Raw genomic sequence first — 17739 nt, 5'->3', positions numbered from 1 at the left:
TTTAAAATGTTCATTCTATCTTTAATGACAATAGAATTTAAGTAACAATCAAAACAAACATTGTATTTTAACTAACAATATAATATAATAGGTAACAATCATCCAAATAAGGTGTTAAACTCCGTGTCAAGTCAAAAAATATCACGTAAATTGGGACGGGAGAGCAGGTTATTTCACTCTTTTGCAATTGGAAGAAAAAGATTTGTAATTGTTTGTGAAAAATCATAGAGCAAAAGATACTAACAGCTGCATCAAAATCATAAAAATATTCGAATAGCCAAGTGGCATCCATCGAGAAAAAACAAAAAAACAAAAAAAGTCGTCTTTTTTAATTGGAGACTTTAGAGATCTTTTCGGCGAAATCCTCTCCAGCAACTTATTTAAGGAAAAAAAATGAAAGGAAGAGTTGTGTATGGATAAATGGAAGGAGAGGATTCTTTTCATTCAAATACTGATGCAATTATCTACCCAACTTCTGATGTTTCGCAAAGCTTGTTGTCAGATCCCAACATTGCCTCGTCGCCTTCGACGAGTGCAGATGACCAGCAGCAGCAGCCGCACCAGTGGACGGCTGCTGCTGTAGATTGTACTGATGATTTGAGTGTGTCTGTATCAAGTGCATCTTCAAGGATTAGTTGTAAACAAATTGAGGAACAAGTACAATTACCCAACGAACTGGTCCTCACTTCTTCAAGAACTCGCATTAAGGTACACAAGATGGTTTTATGTTAATTATATCGTTTTTTTTCACTAAACTTTTAAACAGGAAAACTTAATATTTTGGAAATTTAAATTTCGACATTCAGAACTTACACAAAAAATTTATACTTCTTCTTATGTATTGCAAATGGTTTGTATTGTTGGAACTAGGGTGTCAAATGAGAGCAGGATGGATTGAAATTGAAAATATTAAAATATGTTGAAATGAAAATTGGGTTGGGTCATGACCCACCCAAATTTACTTTGAACTCAAATAGGTCGGGCTCAATTGGACTAAAATTCGGGTTGGGTAATGACCCGTCCAATTTGATCCGCTTAATCTCAATAATCTTAACATATTATTATTTATCTTTTATAACCATAATTTGAATTTCAACTCAAGAAAATAAAAAATAAAAATATACAAATGGATAGATTAACCCTAAAAAGATATAAAATAGTAGTAATTCATACATTTAATATGAGAATTTGGACGGGTTGGCACGGGTTACGTATATTTGGGCACATTTTGACAACTCTAGTTGGAACCATTTACTTACTAGGAGTTTGGCACACAGGGTTTAAGAGCTCAATTTTAAGTTTTGATGTGAGATCAAGTACGTTTGCTTATGAAATTTGTACAAAATTTCAACTTCAATTTTAAATTATGATTTCAAAATTTTAAAATGTAAATTAAAATGTAAAACTTGACCAATGAGCTAATATATTACCAAAAAAAAAAGACTTATCATTTTAAATATTAAAAAAAGAAAAGAAAAGAATACAGTATCCTAGGATATTCTAATACCCTGCTTATGAACTATTGTAAGCTTATTTGGTAAGATTGTATAAGAGTTGGATGAGTTTTAATAGTTTTTACAAATGGTAAGCCTTATATGCTTTATGAGAAAAAAATATAAATAAGAAATTCAAATTATATATTGGAATAAAATTTCAGTTTGAAATGAATGATTTTCTAAATTAGGTGCATATGCAAGGGGTTGCTGTTGGACGGTCGGTTGACTTGCGTGTATTAAGTGGTTATGATGAACTTATGAATGTGGTTGATGAGATATTCGATATGAAGGGAGAGCTTAGTCCTCGAATCAAATGGCAACTTGTGTACAAGGATGATGAGGGTGACATGATGCTTGTGGGGGATTATCCATGGCCGTCAGTATCTTCAAAACCAATTTTATTTGATTTTCATTTGCTTTTATGCTATGAATTAATTACTCTAATTTCTTTTTATTGCAGGGAGTTTTGTGAGATGGTCAGGAAGTTATATATATATCCTAGTGAGGAAGTCAAGAAGAAATATTCTTAATGCAAGTAATAACTTTCGTGATTGAAAAATATATAGTACTAATAAATTGTACAGTATTAAATTCCAAAGTACTATGCATTCTCCGCTTTACAGAGAAAGGAAGGGGTGACTATCATACGGAAATGAAACTTGATCACTTTAACTAATGACTTTTATCTACGAAAGTCACTAAAAAAGTGAAAGCTTTTGTAATTTATAAAGCGAACTTGAGAAGGAATAAATAAAACGAACCACCCAACTGCTGCTGTATGTGAGTCGTTCATTGAGAAATTATTTCATAAATAATCTATAGAATTGGAGAATTCCTAAAGAGGTGTAGCTAAAAGCTGCTGCTACTAATACTAATATGACTTTGATAGTCGATACACTTCATCTTCCCAATTTAAATTTAAGTAGGAGGGAGATTAATGTAAGCGCGGCTTTCAGGCTATTTCGTTTTAACTTATGGCTGCTAACAATTGGTATAAGATGCTGCTCATTTGGTTTAATCCTCAAATTAATGTCAAACGAAGTGTTTCTCGACGTTTTTACTTTCCATTTCCAATTCTACGCTGCTGGTGTCACCACTTCCCTTGTACTTGTACCACCTAGCACATATTATGAAATAGACAACATTAAGGATTCCCAATGCTGTAATCAAGAAATAAAAGTAATCCAATTTCCCCTTGTTAAGGTCCTCTGGTAGCCAGTTGCCTGTTTTCGCCTTTCCTGTTGTGTTGTGCACAATATAGATCAATAAACTATTCAAGTAACTTGAAGCAGCCATTCCCAAGAAGAGGAAAGACCCTGCTATGCTTCTCATGTTTTCTGGGAACTGCTTATAGTAGAACTCCACTTGTCCAATGGCGCAAAATGCCTCTGCGAGTCCAGCTAAGGATAGCTGAGGAACCAACCATAAAGCTGACATGGAAGAAACCAATCCTCTTTCTGAATGTAGATCTAATGCTGGATTTGTGAAAACTAGTTTTCTCCTTCGTTTCTCGATGAAAGCAGATACGAGGGATGATAGAACAGTGAGGAATATGCCAAATCCCATTCTTTGAAGGATTGTTATGCCACCTTCTTTTCCAGTGATTCTTCGGAGTAATGGCACGACTATACGGTCATATATGGGTATCCAGAGAGTGAGACTTAACATGGAGAATATAGTGTAAGTTGCTGCTGGAATTTGGAAGTTGCTGGTGCCAAAATGTCTGTTTGATTGAAGGGCTTGGTAGACAACAAATTGTTGCTGTTCAATTATTGCAACATGGTATACAATTGCTGCAGCCCATATAGGAATTACTCTAATAACACATTTAGCTTCTTGCACTTGCTGCACACTGCATAGGTTCCATGGATTGGCTGCTGATCCATCTGGCTTGATTTGGTCTTCTGGTGTTACTATTGCAGCCTTGTCAAGAAACCTTGTATCACAGTATATTTAAACAGTTAGGTCGTAGTACACCATCTATTTTAATTTCTTTATTTGGTTTTGACTTGACATCAAAACTAAAGATACATAGAATATATTGAAATATTTATTTATCTTGTTGTTTTAAACATATCCTAGACCAACTTCCTAGTGCATGTACCCAATATCATGAATTATATTTTATGCTAAGGTCCCTTTTTTCTTTTCTGACACCTGTGAATACAAGGGCCTACCATGTGATACACATATTGGTTTAAATGATTGTGAGAACCACTAGATTCAGTTTTCTTTGTTTTGTACGTAACCTTGAATAATGGATAGTTGAAAATTGGCACCAACACTACCGTCATGTTTTTCACACTGAGTCAGCTAAAATGGAGATGACAAATTTCACATATTTTGCTGAAGTCATAAATGATTAAGAGCCATTTGGATGGGTTTTAAGTTGGTTTTGATCAACTTAAAATCTCTTTTTAGTTTTTGAACGTGTTTGTCTAATGCTAACTTTAAGCCATAAAGTTCTTAAAGTCAGTCAAAAATGAAAAGTTAGGATTCCTATTTTTTTTTTTTAAGTGCTTAAAGTCATTTTCTTTGACCATGGAAATTACTTTTATATCCCTTATATTTTAACTAAATTCCCAAACTACCCTTTTTATTCTTTTAACCCTAAAATTCACATCATTTTCATCATTTAAGCACTTTTATCCAAACACTCAACTGCTTATTTATAAAAAAAACTTTCAGCACTTCAAAGTTCTGAAAGCACTTCATACATAAAAGTTACATTTTTTTAAGCTTATCCAAACGGGCTCTAAGCCATTTCAGGATGACCTTATTCGACAGAGGATAATATATAGGTTAAACAATTTATTCTATTTCACTTCCAAAAAGAGAAGAGATTAAAGTAATTTTGTATATAAAAAGGTTGTGGTTTAAGTGACAAGTGATTCTGGCAAGTCATGTAAAATGGAACATGAAACTAACTAAAGAAAACAGGTACAATAAAATGCTGACAATTCATGGTTTTTTGAATTCCATCCTAACATGCTGACAAGCAGGTACAATAGTCGTCATGTTTAATTTTCAGGCCAAGACCACAGTTTTAAAGTTGATTGGCATATCTAAGATAATCTTACCTGCACTGATATAAATAATAAATCAGGTTACAGTGTAGGTGTAATTTAGCTAGTTTGACAGGTATGTAAACCAAATCCATAAGTTTTTAGTACTACTAATTAAACTAATGGAGTCATATAGCAGTCCTTAAGAAGAGTAGTTATACCTAATGAACATGCAATATGCAAAGTAATAACATGTGAGCTGTCGAATATTCAAGACAGTTACTCTGTGCCAATCTAATGAGCAAGCAAGAGATTGAATCAAACTAACTAACTAAATAATAATAATAATAATAATAGTACTAAATTTTGTATAGATTTGAACCTTTCTGTTACCTGAATTGATGAGTGTAAGGAAGTTTAGAATTGATGGACTTGAGAGGAGTATAATTGAATAGTGATTTCCAAGGTTGCTCTGGCAATTTTAGCCTTCTTTTCTTGATAGAAACAACCAGGACCTGTGCTATACTTGTCAAGGGACTTCCCTCTGGTTTCACTTTCACATAAATTTTAGTGCCACCAAAGAAGAGGAAACATGAAATCAACATGAAGATTGCAGGAATGGCTAATCCTATGGACCAACTAACGTCCGATTGCACGTAAACCACGAGTGTCACTGACACCATTTGTGCAAATGTTAAGGTGAAAAAGTACCAGTTGAAGAAACTATTTATACCCCTTTTGCCAGACTCTGTATTGGGATTAAATTGGTCTGCCCCAAAGGCTAAATTGCATGGCCTAATCCCAGCTGCTCCTACAATCAGTAGCCCAAATCCACTCAACAAGAAAGCCATCTGCCATCCTGTCGGTCCTATGCATTGGCTGATATCTTTGGATTCACAGTGAGGAGGATGTAGATTCTTGAATACTGCTGTTAATGCTATCACAAACAACCCCTTTAAACAAGAAACAACTAAATCAGTATTTCAAGATTAATTTTTTTTTTCCTTCGAAATTTCAAGAATTGGTATAATTACTACCAGAAATGAAGTAATGGATGAAAATCCCAATGTTTTGTAGCGACCAAAGTAAGTATCAGATAAGAAAGCTCCAAGCAAAGTGGCAAAATTAGTGGTTCCATTGAACACATTAATCAGAGTAACAGCTGAGATGTGCTTCAGGTTGAAAACTGATGTGAGGTAAATCAACAAGTTGGAAAGTGTGCCAATTGCTCCAAGTTTCTCAAAGGTTTCATTTCCTGTAAACAACATATGAAGCAACTCATGATGTCAATTGTTTAACTTAGTAGTAACTGATTAAAACAGCAAGATAGAAACAAACAAATTGCTTACCTATGATAAATGGCATGGCTTTCACTCCTCTGTAGTTAATTTCAGGCTCTTTCTCACTATCCTCATCTCTAAAACTTGCTGTTTTCTTTTCCATGGCTCCTATCCTATTGTTACTCATTTTTCACTCTCTCCCTGCTGCTTTATATACTCCTCGGGAAGCTGAGTTGGGACATAAATAAAAAGGGCTTCTTTTTAACCAACCACAACTCTACTTTATTTCTGCTACTTTCCCTCAGATCCAGCTCTAAAGACGCTCATTTTGTCATACGTTATACTCCCCTCCTCTCAAAACAAGTGTTACTTTAGCAAAAATCATGTGCATTAAAAAATCAATAAACATTTGGAACTCTATTAAGAAGATGAAGTATAAAAATATATTTGCAAAAAAATACTAATTTTTGTCCTAAATTTTTAAGATTACACTTATTTGGAGATATTTTTTTACTAAATAATTATTTTGAAACGGAGAGCACTAATGCGTAGACATAAGGGTGAATCTTGTGGCTTGTGGGTTTACATATAATACACTATAAATTTTAATCAGAAACAACTTGTTTAACTTCCACCAATGATAGATGTAAAGTTTAAAGTAATTCAAAGACGTGTAGTCAACCGTGAGCAAAAATTATGTAAAGATAATGAAAGAAGTGGGGGCGATGCTGATAGATACACCCTTTAACGAAGAATGTCATCTACTAACATATATATTGCTATAATTTTTTTTTAATCTTTTTGTATGTGTATAGATTATATTTTATTTAAATGCAAAAATATACATACCTAGGTCGATACCACTTGAAAATAATTATTGACAGAAAACATAATAATTCACTTATAAGTTGAATAGTGATGGTAAATCAGAGAGTTAATCGTCAAAAACATAGTTGAATCATTATTTTTGCGAATTTCATAACTCAACTATCTGTTATTTCCTCTTCTTTTTTTAATCTGAACTATCCTCTAAGTAGATAGAGATAGATCAGGTAAGAAAAAGAAATAATTGATAGTTGGCTTAGTAATTAGCTTCGAGGTATATTTTATTATATAGATGATGATAATTCAGATAGAAAAATGAATAGATGATGATAGTTTAAATAATTGTTTTTTTTGATAATTTAATGTGAAACTCTTAAAATAATGATTGTATTATGTACCCTAGTGGGGACGACGGAAGAAAAATGATCTTCCGAGTTCCGCGTGGGCTATTCAATTTGTGGAATTAAGAGTCAACACCACATTGTGAGGAAATCGAATGCTGTTTGTTAACTAATTTTGTGATTAGTGGGACTGTTTTATTCTTAATTAGAGTTTTTTAGTTCGGACCGTGAATTTGAAAAAAAATCTTGTTGGAAGTATCATTCCCGAATGAGCTCTGCAATATATAATTTAAATTTAATCGAGATTCAATAGACTCAACACTGACTAATTTCTTTCTCTAGATAACTGTTGAGTGCCTTATTTAAACCGTGTCAAAGACGTCAGTGATACAAATTTCTCCACAACTATCTTAATATATGATTGGCTCTAAGAGAGTGATTGACAGTTCCTCTTATCTCAATAAAGTCACCAATTTGGTCGAGTGAACATCTAGACCAGACATGGGACAGACAAAATGCCGAGGCTGGAAATCACTTTGGCTATCATTTGCTCCGTGGACAAGATTATTCCTTAAAATTTATATTGTATTTGATTGAAGGTATAAATTTAATTTCAAACTTATTCGTTGAATATTCACTTTATCTTGCGTCTATGTTGAGTACGAAAGAATATATTTTCAAAAAAAAACCTCGTATTTCTAAGAGCCTTTGCAAAATTTAACCTACCACATTTCTACGTGTAAATTAATTAATTTGAAATGGATCCATTCACCAAGTTATGCAGCACACATGAGTTTACGTCTGAGTTCTTTTTTCTTCCGGACAAGTTTTGGATCCATGTCGATAGTGGGTTCTTCCTTTTATAGATCCGTGTAAGTTTGTAGTTGCAGTTTTGTCTTTTTATAACGTTGAAGGATTTAACTTATATATATTCATAATTTGTGGTAGTTCGTCGAAAAATTATACTATTTATACATAATTAAAATAATTTTTTTATGTATAAATAGTAGATGTCGACCTCTCTTCGACTAGTTCATGAGTCTATTTTTTCAAATTTTGAACCCACTTATTAAAAATCTTGATTCCACCACTGCTCATAATAATATGAAATATTCCTTAAATGGTTAGTGTTTTAACCATTTATAGCAGGTCGGTGTTAAGGTTATCAAATTAAATTTACTTGGACTAGAGAATTATATGTTGTTATAGCCTTATAGGTCATCTCAACCTAATAACGTAAAAGATTGTACAACGTCAAGTTCAGAGGCTAAACTAATTAAGTTTGATTATGATAATGATATTTTATTTATTTATTAAGAGGGTTTATACTGCCAAAATTAAGTTTCGTTTTTTCAAAATATCTGCTATGTGAGTGACTTGAGTTGAGTATGAATATTTACGTAGAGATACAACAAATTAAAATGCATGTGGGTCATAGTTTATGTATATTATACCCACTGATTTAATACAATAATACATTTGTCCGTACAAACAAACCATTTGAATATTCTAATTTAGAAAATTACGTAGAAGTTCCATTTATCCAATTAATTAAATACAGTCCATTAAGGAGTAGTATTTAGTCTACTTAACTGAAAATTGCAAGTAGCACTTTTGATATTTCAAGTTGCATTTGGTTCTTGCATTTCTTCATTTAAGGATGTGGTCCCAAATTGGTAAACGCACTTTATTGCTCTTGTATTCAAGTTAGTAATGTTATTTTCTGTTGGGTTTTGCCACAAACTGTTCTGGAAAGAATCTTTATTCAAATACGGTCTTGATTAGTTTAAGTGGTTGAATAATGACTATTTAGATCAATTTTTTTTATCATATATAAAATTATGAAGAATAACATAGGGGATCCCCCAATTAATTAGAACTACTAGATACAGTATTAAATTTGGAGCTCAAATCTCATAAAAGTACTGATGTCTGATGATACTAGGCTACTAGCTAAACTATTGGGCCTTGGCTCATTGGGCCCTAGCTTCTGTATTTCGTCATGCGCCATGGTGACTGATGAGATTAGGGTCATTCGCACAAATGTCTCTTATTTTGGAATAATGTTTAATTTTGCTTCTTAAATTTTTAATTTTTAATTTTTGTCCTTCAACATTTAAGTAGTAAAAAAGTGGGTGAAAATATTCTTGAAATCAAAAAAAACAAATAGGAGAAATTGTCAGACATACGTTTATATTTTCGTATCATAATATAACACAAGTTATGTCTTATAACTTGTAACAAGTTATGCTGGTATAAGTAGTGCAATTTGGAACCCGTAAGTTACAAGGCATAACTTGATTCCTAGAACTTAAGTCCACAGAGGTATAAGTTTAGTTTTAGAACCCACAAAGTTATGTGTAGAAGGCATAACTTATTTATAGAATTTATATCATACAAGACAAAAGTTTCTTAAACTTGTGTCAAGCGAGTTAGATACTTCACTACCTGTGTCATATAACTTTATTCCTAAAGAACTTATCCCAGATAAGATAAAAATTTTCTAAACTTATGTCTTGCGAAATTAGGTCATAGATAAGAATACTTTAATAAAAAAATTCATTAAATAATTAGGAATAGAAAATAAAACTAAAGATCATTATGACATAGGGGCAATCCGTGCAAAAACTTCTTTAAGCTTTTTCTGTTAATTTCTTAATTCGTGATATCCTTCAGGGAAAAAATGTGGAGCTGTTTTTTTAACAATATAGTTCCTTTTTTTTTTTTTGCTATTAGTTGATTGGAAATATTTGGGAATTAAGTTTTCTAATTATAACATAATTGGAATAATACTATACAATTTGATCTAATGCTAATAGCAATTTTATATTGAAATGTACTTAAAAAAGAAAATAGGTTCACAGAAAAATAAATTAAATGATGATATAATCCTGATCATGATTTATAGCATCGCATTGAATAATCATTTGGTGTTGTTTTCAAATGTAATACTTACCATTCAAAAATAAATACAAATTAATCTTCGCGCCACCTTTTTAATTTAACAGTTTTTTACTTTCTGTTATTACAAATTTTATACTTATTTTAATTTTTTTTAAAAAAATCATTCTTCTGGCTTATCATCTACATTTTTTTTAGTTATATGATAAAAAAATCTTATGTATGAAATTTATTACTTAATACAATCAAGTTCTGTCACACAATCATAGTTCTTTAATTGACTTATCTATTTTCACTTTTATTTATAACAATCTACATTTGACAAAACATTCTTCTATATCAGCTTTTCTATGAAATAAGCTTGGAAGTATATAAGGCATAAAGAAGGAGAAAACAAAATTTACAACTGGATCTGGACAAAAGGCATCCCTTTTAAAGTGGCATTTACAATATGGAGATTATGGAAATTCAAACTATCTGTAGATGACAGAGTGAGAAGATGAGGACTGGAAGGTCCATCTAGGTATTGGTATTGTGAAAAACCTACTCAGGAGACACTTGCTCATGTATTCCTGAGATCTTTTTAAGCTAACAAGACATGGTCCTATTTTTGTTCTTTTGTAGGTTTTAACATTGAAGGACTGCACTTGAGGGAAGTGATAATGCTATGGTAGGAGACATATGTTAAAAAAAGAATAAGACCATACTATAGAGCTATCCCTAGCTTTATAATATGGGAATTTTGGAGAAGGAGGAATAAAATGAAGCATGAGGGAAAAAAGATTTCAATTCAGAGAGTTATTCATAATATTACCAAGAACATTTTCATGATGATACAAATGAGAAATCCTAATATGAAATGTCTTAGTAATTGGCCAGATATGATTAAAGAATTGGAAGGTTACAGTTCCAAGATGAAGGTAACAAGAGTATTGTGGGATTTTTCACCATTAGGCTGGCTAAAATACAATACAAATGGGGCTTCGAGGGGAAATCCAAGTATAAGCTCCTATGCCTTTTGTTTGATCAATGAAAGAGGAGATTTACTGTATGCAGAGGGAGCTACTATTGAAAACACCACTAACACTGTAGCAGAGGCGAAGGCGATTCTAGCAGCATGTAAACATAGCAGGTAGGAACAACACAATAATATAATCATTCAAACAGACTCTATGCTATTGTACAAGATTCTAGACGGAAAATGGTCATGTCCCTAGATAATCACAGAGATGGTGACAGAAATCAAAACATCCTTACAGGACAAACAACATACATTCCAGCACATTCTCAGGGAAGGAAATCAACTAGCAGACTACTTGACAAATATTGCAATCAATATAAGAGGGTGCAACTACTAAGATTTCAGCAGTTTGAAAGTATCAGAAAGAAAGATCATTAACAGTGATAAACTAAAATGTCCCTATTTGAGAGTAACTCCAGCAAAGAAATAGAGGGGACAAGAAGGTTCAAACTGTTAGGTGTTTTGTTTTTGGTTGTTTTTTTATTTTTTTTCTTAGTTGGCTGGGCCATGTAGGAAATAAGTTTTACCTGAGGTGGTGTAAGATGGTGTTTATACTCATTACTTCATCAATAAAATACCAAAAACTAACTTTAAAAAAACTCCTCTATATCAGATAATGACCAAATATTTAAAGTGAAGTATTCACATTAGCAACAAGAATTTAGTGAGCCAGAAGTTTGGGTTTGAGTTTCGCTGGGTATGTAGTTGACTTAGAGAGTGTTTTACCCCCTATGAAACTTCTTGACGCGAATCCATATTTAGTCAAATACAATGTGAGTATTGGACATCCGATGAAAATCGTCAAAAAAAAATTACTTTGAACTTTAGGTATCGCCATTTGTAGTCTAATAGGTGAGATTTGGTGTAACATGAATCAAATATATATTGCCATGACTGAATTTATATGTATTTTTTATTTTGAAGAAGAAAAGAGAAAGTGTTTAATCAAACTAGAGGTTTTGTGGGTTCTAATTTATCCATGGAGACTTCAATATTTTGTTCATTTTGTGTTCCTTTGTACTTGTACCAATTGGCACATATTAGGAAGTACCCAAAATCTAAAACCTCCAATGCAGCAACTAAGTAGTAAAAATAATCCAATCTTCCCTTGTTTAGATCCTCTGCTAACCAATTCTCTGTATCTGATGTTCTTGTTGTCTTGTGAACTATTGATATCAACAAGCTGCTCATGTAATTAGCCAATGCAAATCCACAAAACAAGAATGAACCTGCAAAGCTCCGCATGTTTTCTGGGAATTGCTTGTAAAAAAACTCAACTTGTGCTATGATAGTGAATGCTTCAGAAAGCCCTGCAAGAGCTAGTTGAGGTATCAACCAATTAGCAGACATGGCTGAAATTTCGCCTCGTCTTGGTTCAATGCCTAGTGTTGGATGCCTAAGTGCTGTGTTCCTTCTTCGTGTTTCCACAACAGCTGATACTAGCATGGTGAAAACTGCAATAACTAATCCGATCCCCATTTTTTGGAGGACTGTTATGCCAGCTTCTTTCTTGGTCATCTTTCGGAGAAATGGAACGATTATTCTGTCATAGATAGGTATCCAAATAGACAAGCTTAACATAGAGAAGACCGTGTAAGATGCTGCTGGGATCTTGAAATTACTAGCACTGTAAAGGCGCCTGTCGCTTTGCAGAGTTTGAAAGACTATATAAGTCTGCATCTGGACTAGAACAACGTAGTATACCAAACCTGCTGTCCATATTGGAAATACTCTTACAACACATTTCACTTCTTCCACTTGTTGTATGCTGCATAGTCTCCATGGATTGGCTGCTGATCCATCTTCGTTTATTCTGTCTTCGGGGCTTAAAATAGATGCTTTATTCAGGAATCTGCAGAACCATAATTTTATCTTCTATTAGTCTCGGTTTCACAGAAGAAGAAAAAATGAATAAAAGAGGTGAAATGACTGTAGACTAAAGTGGCTCTTAAATTAAAACGTCTACGAGGATCATTCATTATTACCTAAATTGATCTGTATAAGGAAGTTCAGAGTTGATACTCTGGATGGAAATATGATTGAACAAGGTATTCTGTGGTTGTTCTGGTAACTTTAAGCGCCTTTTGTTCATTGCAGCTACGAGCACTTGCACCAAACTTGTCAAGGGACTACCCTCGGGTAAAATATGGACATAAATTTTGGTACCAACGAAGTAGAAAACGCATGACAAGAACATTAGAAATGTGGGAATAGCCAATCCAATAGCCCAACTCACACTGGACTGAATGTAAACGATGACAGTCAATGATACCATCATGGCGAAAGTGAAGGTGAAGTAGTACCAATTAAAGAAGCTGTTAATTCCCCTTCTGCCTGATTCTGTATTGGGATTAAATTGATCTGCCCCAAAAGCTAAATTGCATGGCCTAATACCACTAGCTCCTACTACTAGAAAACCGAATCCACATAGTAAGAAAGCTAATTGCCCTATAGTTGGTTCAAGGCAAATGCTATTTTCTGAAATTCCACAATGAGGAGGATGCAATTTTGAGATTGCAGCTGTTAGCGTCAAAAACAACATGCCCTGTTTACACAAAAACATTCAAATATTTACCATGAATAACAACATAAAATGTAAGCATGTTATGTTTTTTCTTTTGTACCGTGAAAGAAGATATAGAAGCAATCCCCAATGTCTTGTATCGACCTAAATAAGTGTCACATAGGAACGCTCCAAGCAGTGTACCAAAATTGCAAGTACCATTGAAGACATTAACGAGGTTAGTAGCATTAATTGACTTCATATGGAAGACAGTGGTTAAATAAACCAAGAGATTCGATGACGTTCCGATCGTCCCCAGCTTCTCAAAGGTTTCATTTCCTGCAAGTCAAGTTTAAATAAGAGGCCTAAATTAAACTTGAGTATAATAAACTCAATAGTAACTAGTACCATTTGAAATTGGAATTTATTTACCTATAATGAAGGGCATGGCCTTGATTCCTCCATACTTGGGTTCCTCTTTTACATGTACCTTATCCACTTCCATAGCTTCTCGTGATGAAGTCTATACGATCGATCCGATTTTTTTTATTTTTTATGCTCTTCTAACTATAATACTTTTAGCTAGACAAAACTAGATTGTATGAGAGGACAATTGATTTTCTTAGTTTGTAGCTAGAGCTGAAGATAATGAGGAAGGTAATTTATAGGGAATTGGATATATGTCAAGTTGATCATTATTGGAGGACTATTAGCAACATCATATATTTTTTTTGGCTTTGTCAGCCGCATTTTGTACCGTGCGCAATATTTTTTACTTTTTTGGTTTGAAGGCAAATTACTCTAATTTTTTCGCGTTCGGTTAACTAAATATTTAAAACATTATTTTTCTTTAAGTCATGAATAATGACTTCTGACTTTTAACGTACACCTTAATTCTTGGCATCATAGGGAGCCTGTAACACCTGTTTTCTGCTCTTTCAAGTCCACATCCACATATTTTGCACCTGCCCAACATGTAACCTGTGATTTTTTTTGTTTTCTAAAACAAATTAGGATATATATAAAGTGTTCTAATATAGTACTCAGTGTACAGCTATAAATATAAATTGAGGGTTGCTCAATGGATGACGTCCACCAATGATTGATAGGTTAAGGATTCGAGTTACATGAGAGAGTAAGGTGGGAATACTATAAAACACTATTGATCCTTTTGGCCCTTCCGGATGGGGTGGAAAAAGAAGTTTAGAAATAGTTGAATATACTCTTTTCGACCGCTTTTATTTATTTACTATATTAGAAAGAGTTCAAAAAAAATTTCTTTTACCAAACTTCAGAAAAGGGAGAAAAGAAAAATGAAAAAGACCAAAGAAGCAAAGGCACAGGAGCCACGCCTTACCCAAAAATTTTTAAAGGTTGTCAAGTGTATAAAGGAAGGGGTGAGTGGGGTCGGGGGGGCACGCCTTGTGAGGCGCAGGGCCTCAGCCCTCAGGTGACAAAGCGTTTTTGCAAGGTTAGGTGCATAATCACAGATATGTGAAAGAAAAAATTAGAACCTTGGCTAATTATATATACAAAGGATATTTTCATAAATATATTAGTTAGTATCATATAGTCAATTAACCAAACAATAAAATTATCATTAAACAATAGCAAATTATAAATTTTATTCAAACATAATATTGTATTATACAGTACAATATCATATCATATCATACAATACCGTATATTATGAAATCATAAAAACCACAATCCAAACAGAGTGTAAATGGGGCCGAGATGCTATTTCCCCTCAAAAGCCCCCAAGCCTACTCCCACCCCTCACTGTTCTCCTCGTTAACATTTTGTTATGTTCTATTTATTTTGTGTATATTCTTTATGGCAAGGGGGAAAAAATTAACAAAACTTAAAATGTATTTATTTGCATGGCTCATGCTATGATTTTCATATTGAAGAACTTTTCTAGCTATTTTCTTTTACTTTATTATGACTGGATTTTTCTTTGCACAGTGCAACGCCCGCATCTAATTAATGAGTTTTTGGCCAAAAATATCTTTAAACTATACTTCAAACTTAAATGACATCCTTAAAATATATTTTTTGACATAAAACATCCTCCAAGTATTTGAAAGTTAACAATTTTTATCCTTCAGTTAGATATTGTCAAAAAATTAAGGGATCCTACAAAAATATGTGCAATTCATGTGAACAAAAAGTTTTTCTGCATAATTCATTACCTACTATAAAAAGCTACTAAAAAAGAATATTAAAAATCGTAGACACCATTGCTTGCTAAAACAAAAAAATGTTCGGAAGGTGTGAGGATACATGATCTGCTCTTCTTCTCTTTTACAAACGGAAAGAAGCTGAAACTTAATTATTTTCACCTTTTTTAAAGTCAAATTGTAGTTAGATCAATAATTTTTCAGCGCAATCTGATATTAAGGTGATCAAAATTCTAATTATGTCTCGTATTCGAGTTTTTAATCAAAATTTTGATTATGTCTCGCATTCAAGAAGTCTCCTACAAACACCGCTTAAGCAGATTCAGTTGAGAAGAAATATATTTCAACTGATAATTTTTTAATATTAAATCACATGAAAAATAAATTTAAAAAATTGTTAATTAAACTCAATCGCCCAAAAAGTTTACGATAATATTTTGGACGTATTTTAGAATAATAACTACAAAGGAGTGACTTGATTTTTATAGAATCTGTTACTTTTCTAAAAAAAAATATAGCAGAAGAATAAGAATTATTAAATTTTAAATATTTTGAGAATGTTTCGGAGAATAATATTTTAAGAATATGTATAATGTACGGATGATTTTGGCCTTCCTAGATATTTATTTGCACACGCCTTCCTTTATATGTTTAACGACAGTTAAAAAAAAAAAAAATGGGTAATGCGTGGGGGCCATACGCCTTTACCTCTTTGGTCTCTTCCATTTTTTTGTTGCCCTTTTTAAATTTTGGCCAAAAAAACCTGCCCTTTAGGCTCCGAATTCATATTAGAAATGTATGTTTTACACTTGTCCAGTTTAAAAAATTAGGAGATAATTTATTGTTAAATTTTTAATTTATTTTTATTATTAATTATAGTCATTTTTTAAAATAGTGAATTTATTATATTCAAAAAATTATATGATAAATTATCTTTTATTTATTGTTTCTTAAGAAATATGTCAAGTTAAAAAATAGATGAGTAAAAATAGATAAAAGGAGTATCACGTTTGTTGTTTTAAAGGTTGATCAGTATTTCACTCTGACGTAAGTCATGAAATTAGACACGATGTGAATAGAGCCAAGAATAATAAATATGTGGTTGTGATATCTATTTGATAAGGTTAGGCTAAATCTCGTCGCAGCTTTAGCTGATCAAATTTGTATATGATAAAGAAATGTGTGAGAGTGGACAATAAAGCAGGGAGGCCTAGTATCGGGAAAAAAAATGAATAGGCTGGTAATCAATATGTGCTTGGTTCTAATACAATAATAAAAAAATTAAATGAATTGTGAGTCTAAGTTAATTGCAAAGGATAGCTCATAAGGAGAGGATTGTTTATGACCTTATAAGAAGATCAAATAGCATCGGTGAGATTCCAACGGTAAAAGGGCTTAGGGTCAAACCGTTAGGCTAAACCTACGTCCACTACAATAAAAATAATTTTTAACAGCAATAAATATACACATTAATGAAGAGTGTTAAAGTCTTTATCGACATTTAATTGTCATTGAATTCAATGTTGTATATGTCTTAATTAATTTAGTTTATATATATCTTACAAATAGTTCAGTAGTTTATATAGAAACTTTAGTAGAGATCTAGAATTAAGATGAATTGTAATATATAAGACCCCATAACCCATTGATACGTGAGCAGCAACTTGAAACACAGAATTCTGGTATACAATAGGTGTTGCTATACGGGTCCACCCATGAGGTGTTGTTAGATGACCCACAAGCCTATTAAATATCATTATGGGTATCTAAGAAAGATTTATTCATTATATGGAGACAGCTAGAGTTTACACATAAGATTAATCTCTGCATCATAATGGATATATCTAAGCGATGGACAAAAGGATTCCATCCATTTCGTGAGGATTTGGACACAACTCATAGTTATTGCATATTCGCTTTCGTTATAAAAAGAAATTCATAAATCTCTTAAACTAGTATTTACCTATTCAAATACTACAGTTCTGTTGACCAGCTTTCATGCATATTTGTTCAATTCTATTTTTTTGAGCTCTTTTGAAAAGAGGTGCCCCCTCTCGATCTTTGGTTACTGCAGAATATTTCATATGATTATTAAACTAACAATTTTTTTTCATAGAAAATCACTCAATTTTCTTTTATAACCTTAAAGTCAATAAATTAAGGATTTTTGTGTGAGAAAAATAT

At 32.5% G+C, this 17739-nt stretch overlaps 3 protein-coding genes across 3 annotated transcripts; 1 reads left to right on the top strand and 2 right to left on the bottom strand.

The window, feature by feature from the left end:
* Nucleotides 1–158: 158 nt before the first annotated feature.
* LOC129894102 (auxin response factor 11-like) lies at nt 159–2168 on the top strand. The gene is made up of 3 exons (XM_055969622.1): nt 159–708; nt 1685–1872; nt 1957–2168. Exons 1-3 carry the CDS (start codon nt 421–423, stop codon nt 2024–2026), a joined length of 546 nt encoding a protein of 181 aa, XP_055825597.1. The 5' UTR covers nt 159–420; the 3' UTR covers nt 2027–2168.
* Nucleotides 2027–6305, bottom strand: LOC129894101 (protein NRT1/ PTR FAMILY 2.11-like). Its single transcript, XM_055969621.1, has 4 exons — nt 5851–6305; nt 5539–5756; nt 4895–5454; nt 2027–3432 (listed from the first exon to the last, which is right to left on the bottom strand). Exons 1-4 carry the CDS (start codon nt 5966–5968, stop codon nt 2529–2531), a joined length of 1800 nt encoding a protein of 599 aa, XP_055825596.1. The 5' UTR covers nt 5969–6305; the 3' UTR covers nt 2027–2528.
* A 5364-nt stretch (nt 6306–11669) lies between these two features.
* Nucleotides 11670–14020, bottom strand: LOC129896271 (protein NRT1/ PTR FAMILY 2.11-like). Its single transcript, XM_055972127.1, has 4 exons — nt 13805–14020; nt 13494–13711; nt 12855–13414; nt 11670–12721 (listed from the first exon to the last, which is right to left on the bottom strand). The coding sequence occupies exons 1-4, from the start codon at nt 13875–13877 to the stop codon at nt 11815–11817; spliced, it is 1758 nt and encodes a 585-aa protein (XP_055828102.1). The 5' UTR covers nt 13878–14020; the 3' UTR covers nt 11670–11814.
* Nucleotides 14021–17739: the final 3719 nt, after the last annotated feature.

The sequence above is a fragment of the Solanum dulcamara genome, chromosome 7, assembly GCF_947179165.1.
Source record: "Solanum dulcamara chromosome 7, daSolDulc1.2, whole genome shotgun sequence".
Taxonomy (NCBI): Eukaryota; Viridiplantae; Streptophyta; class Magnoliopsida; order Solanales; family Solanaceae; genus Solanum; species Solanum dulcamara.
The sequence above is the reverse complement of the archived record's forward strand: the minus strand, read 5'-3'. Positions and strand labels throughout refer to the sequence as shown.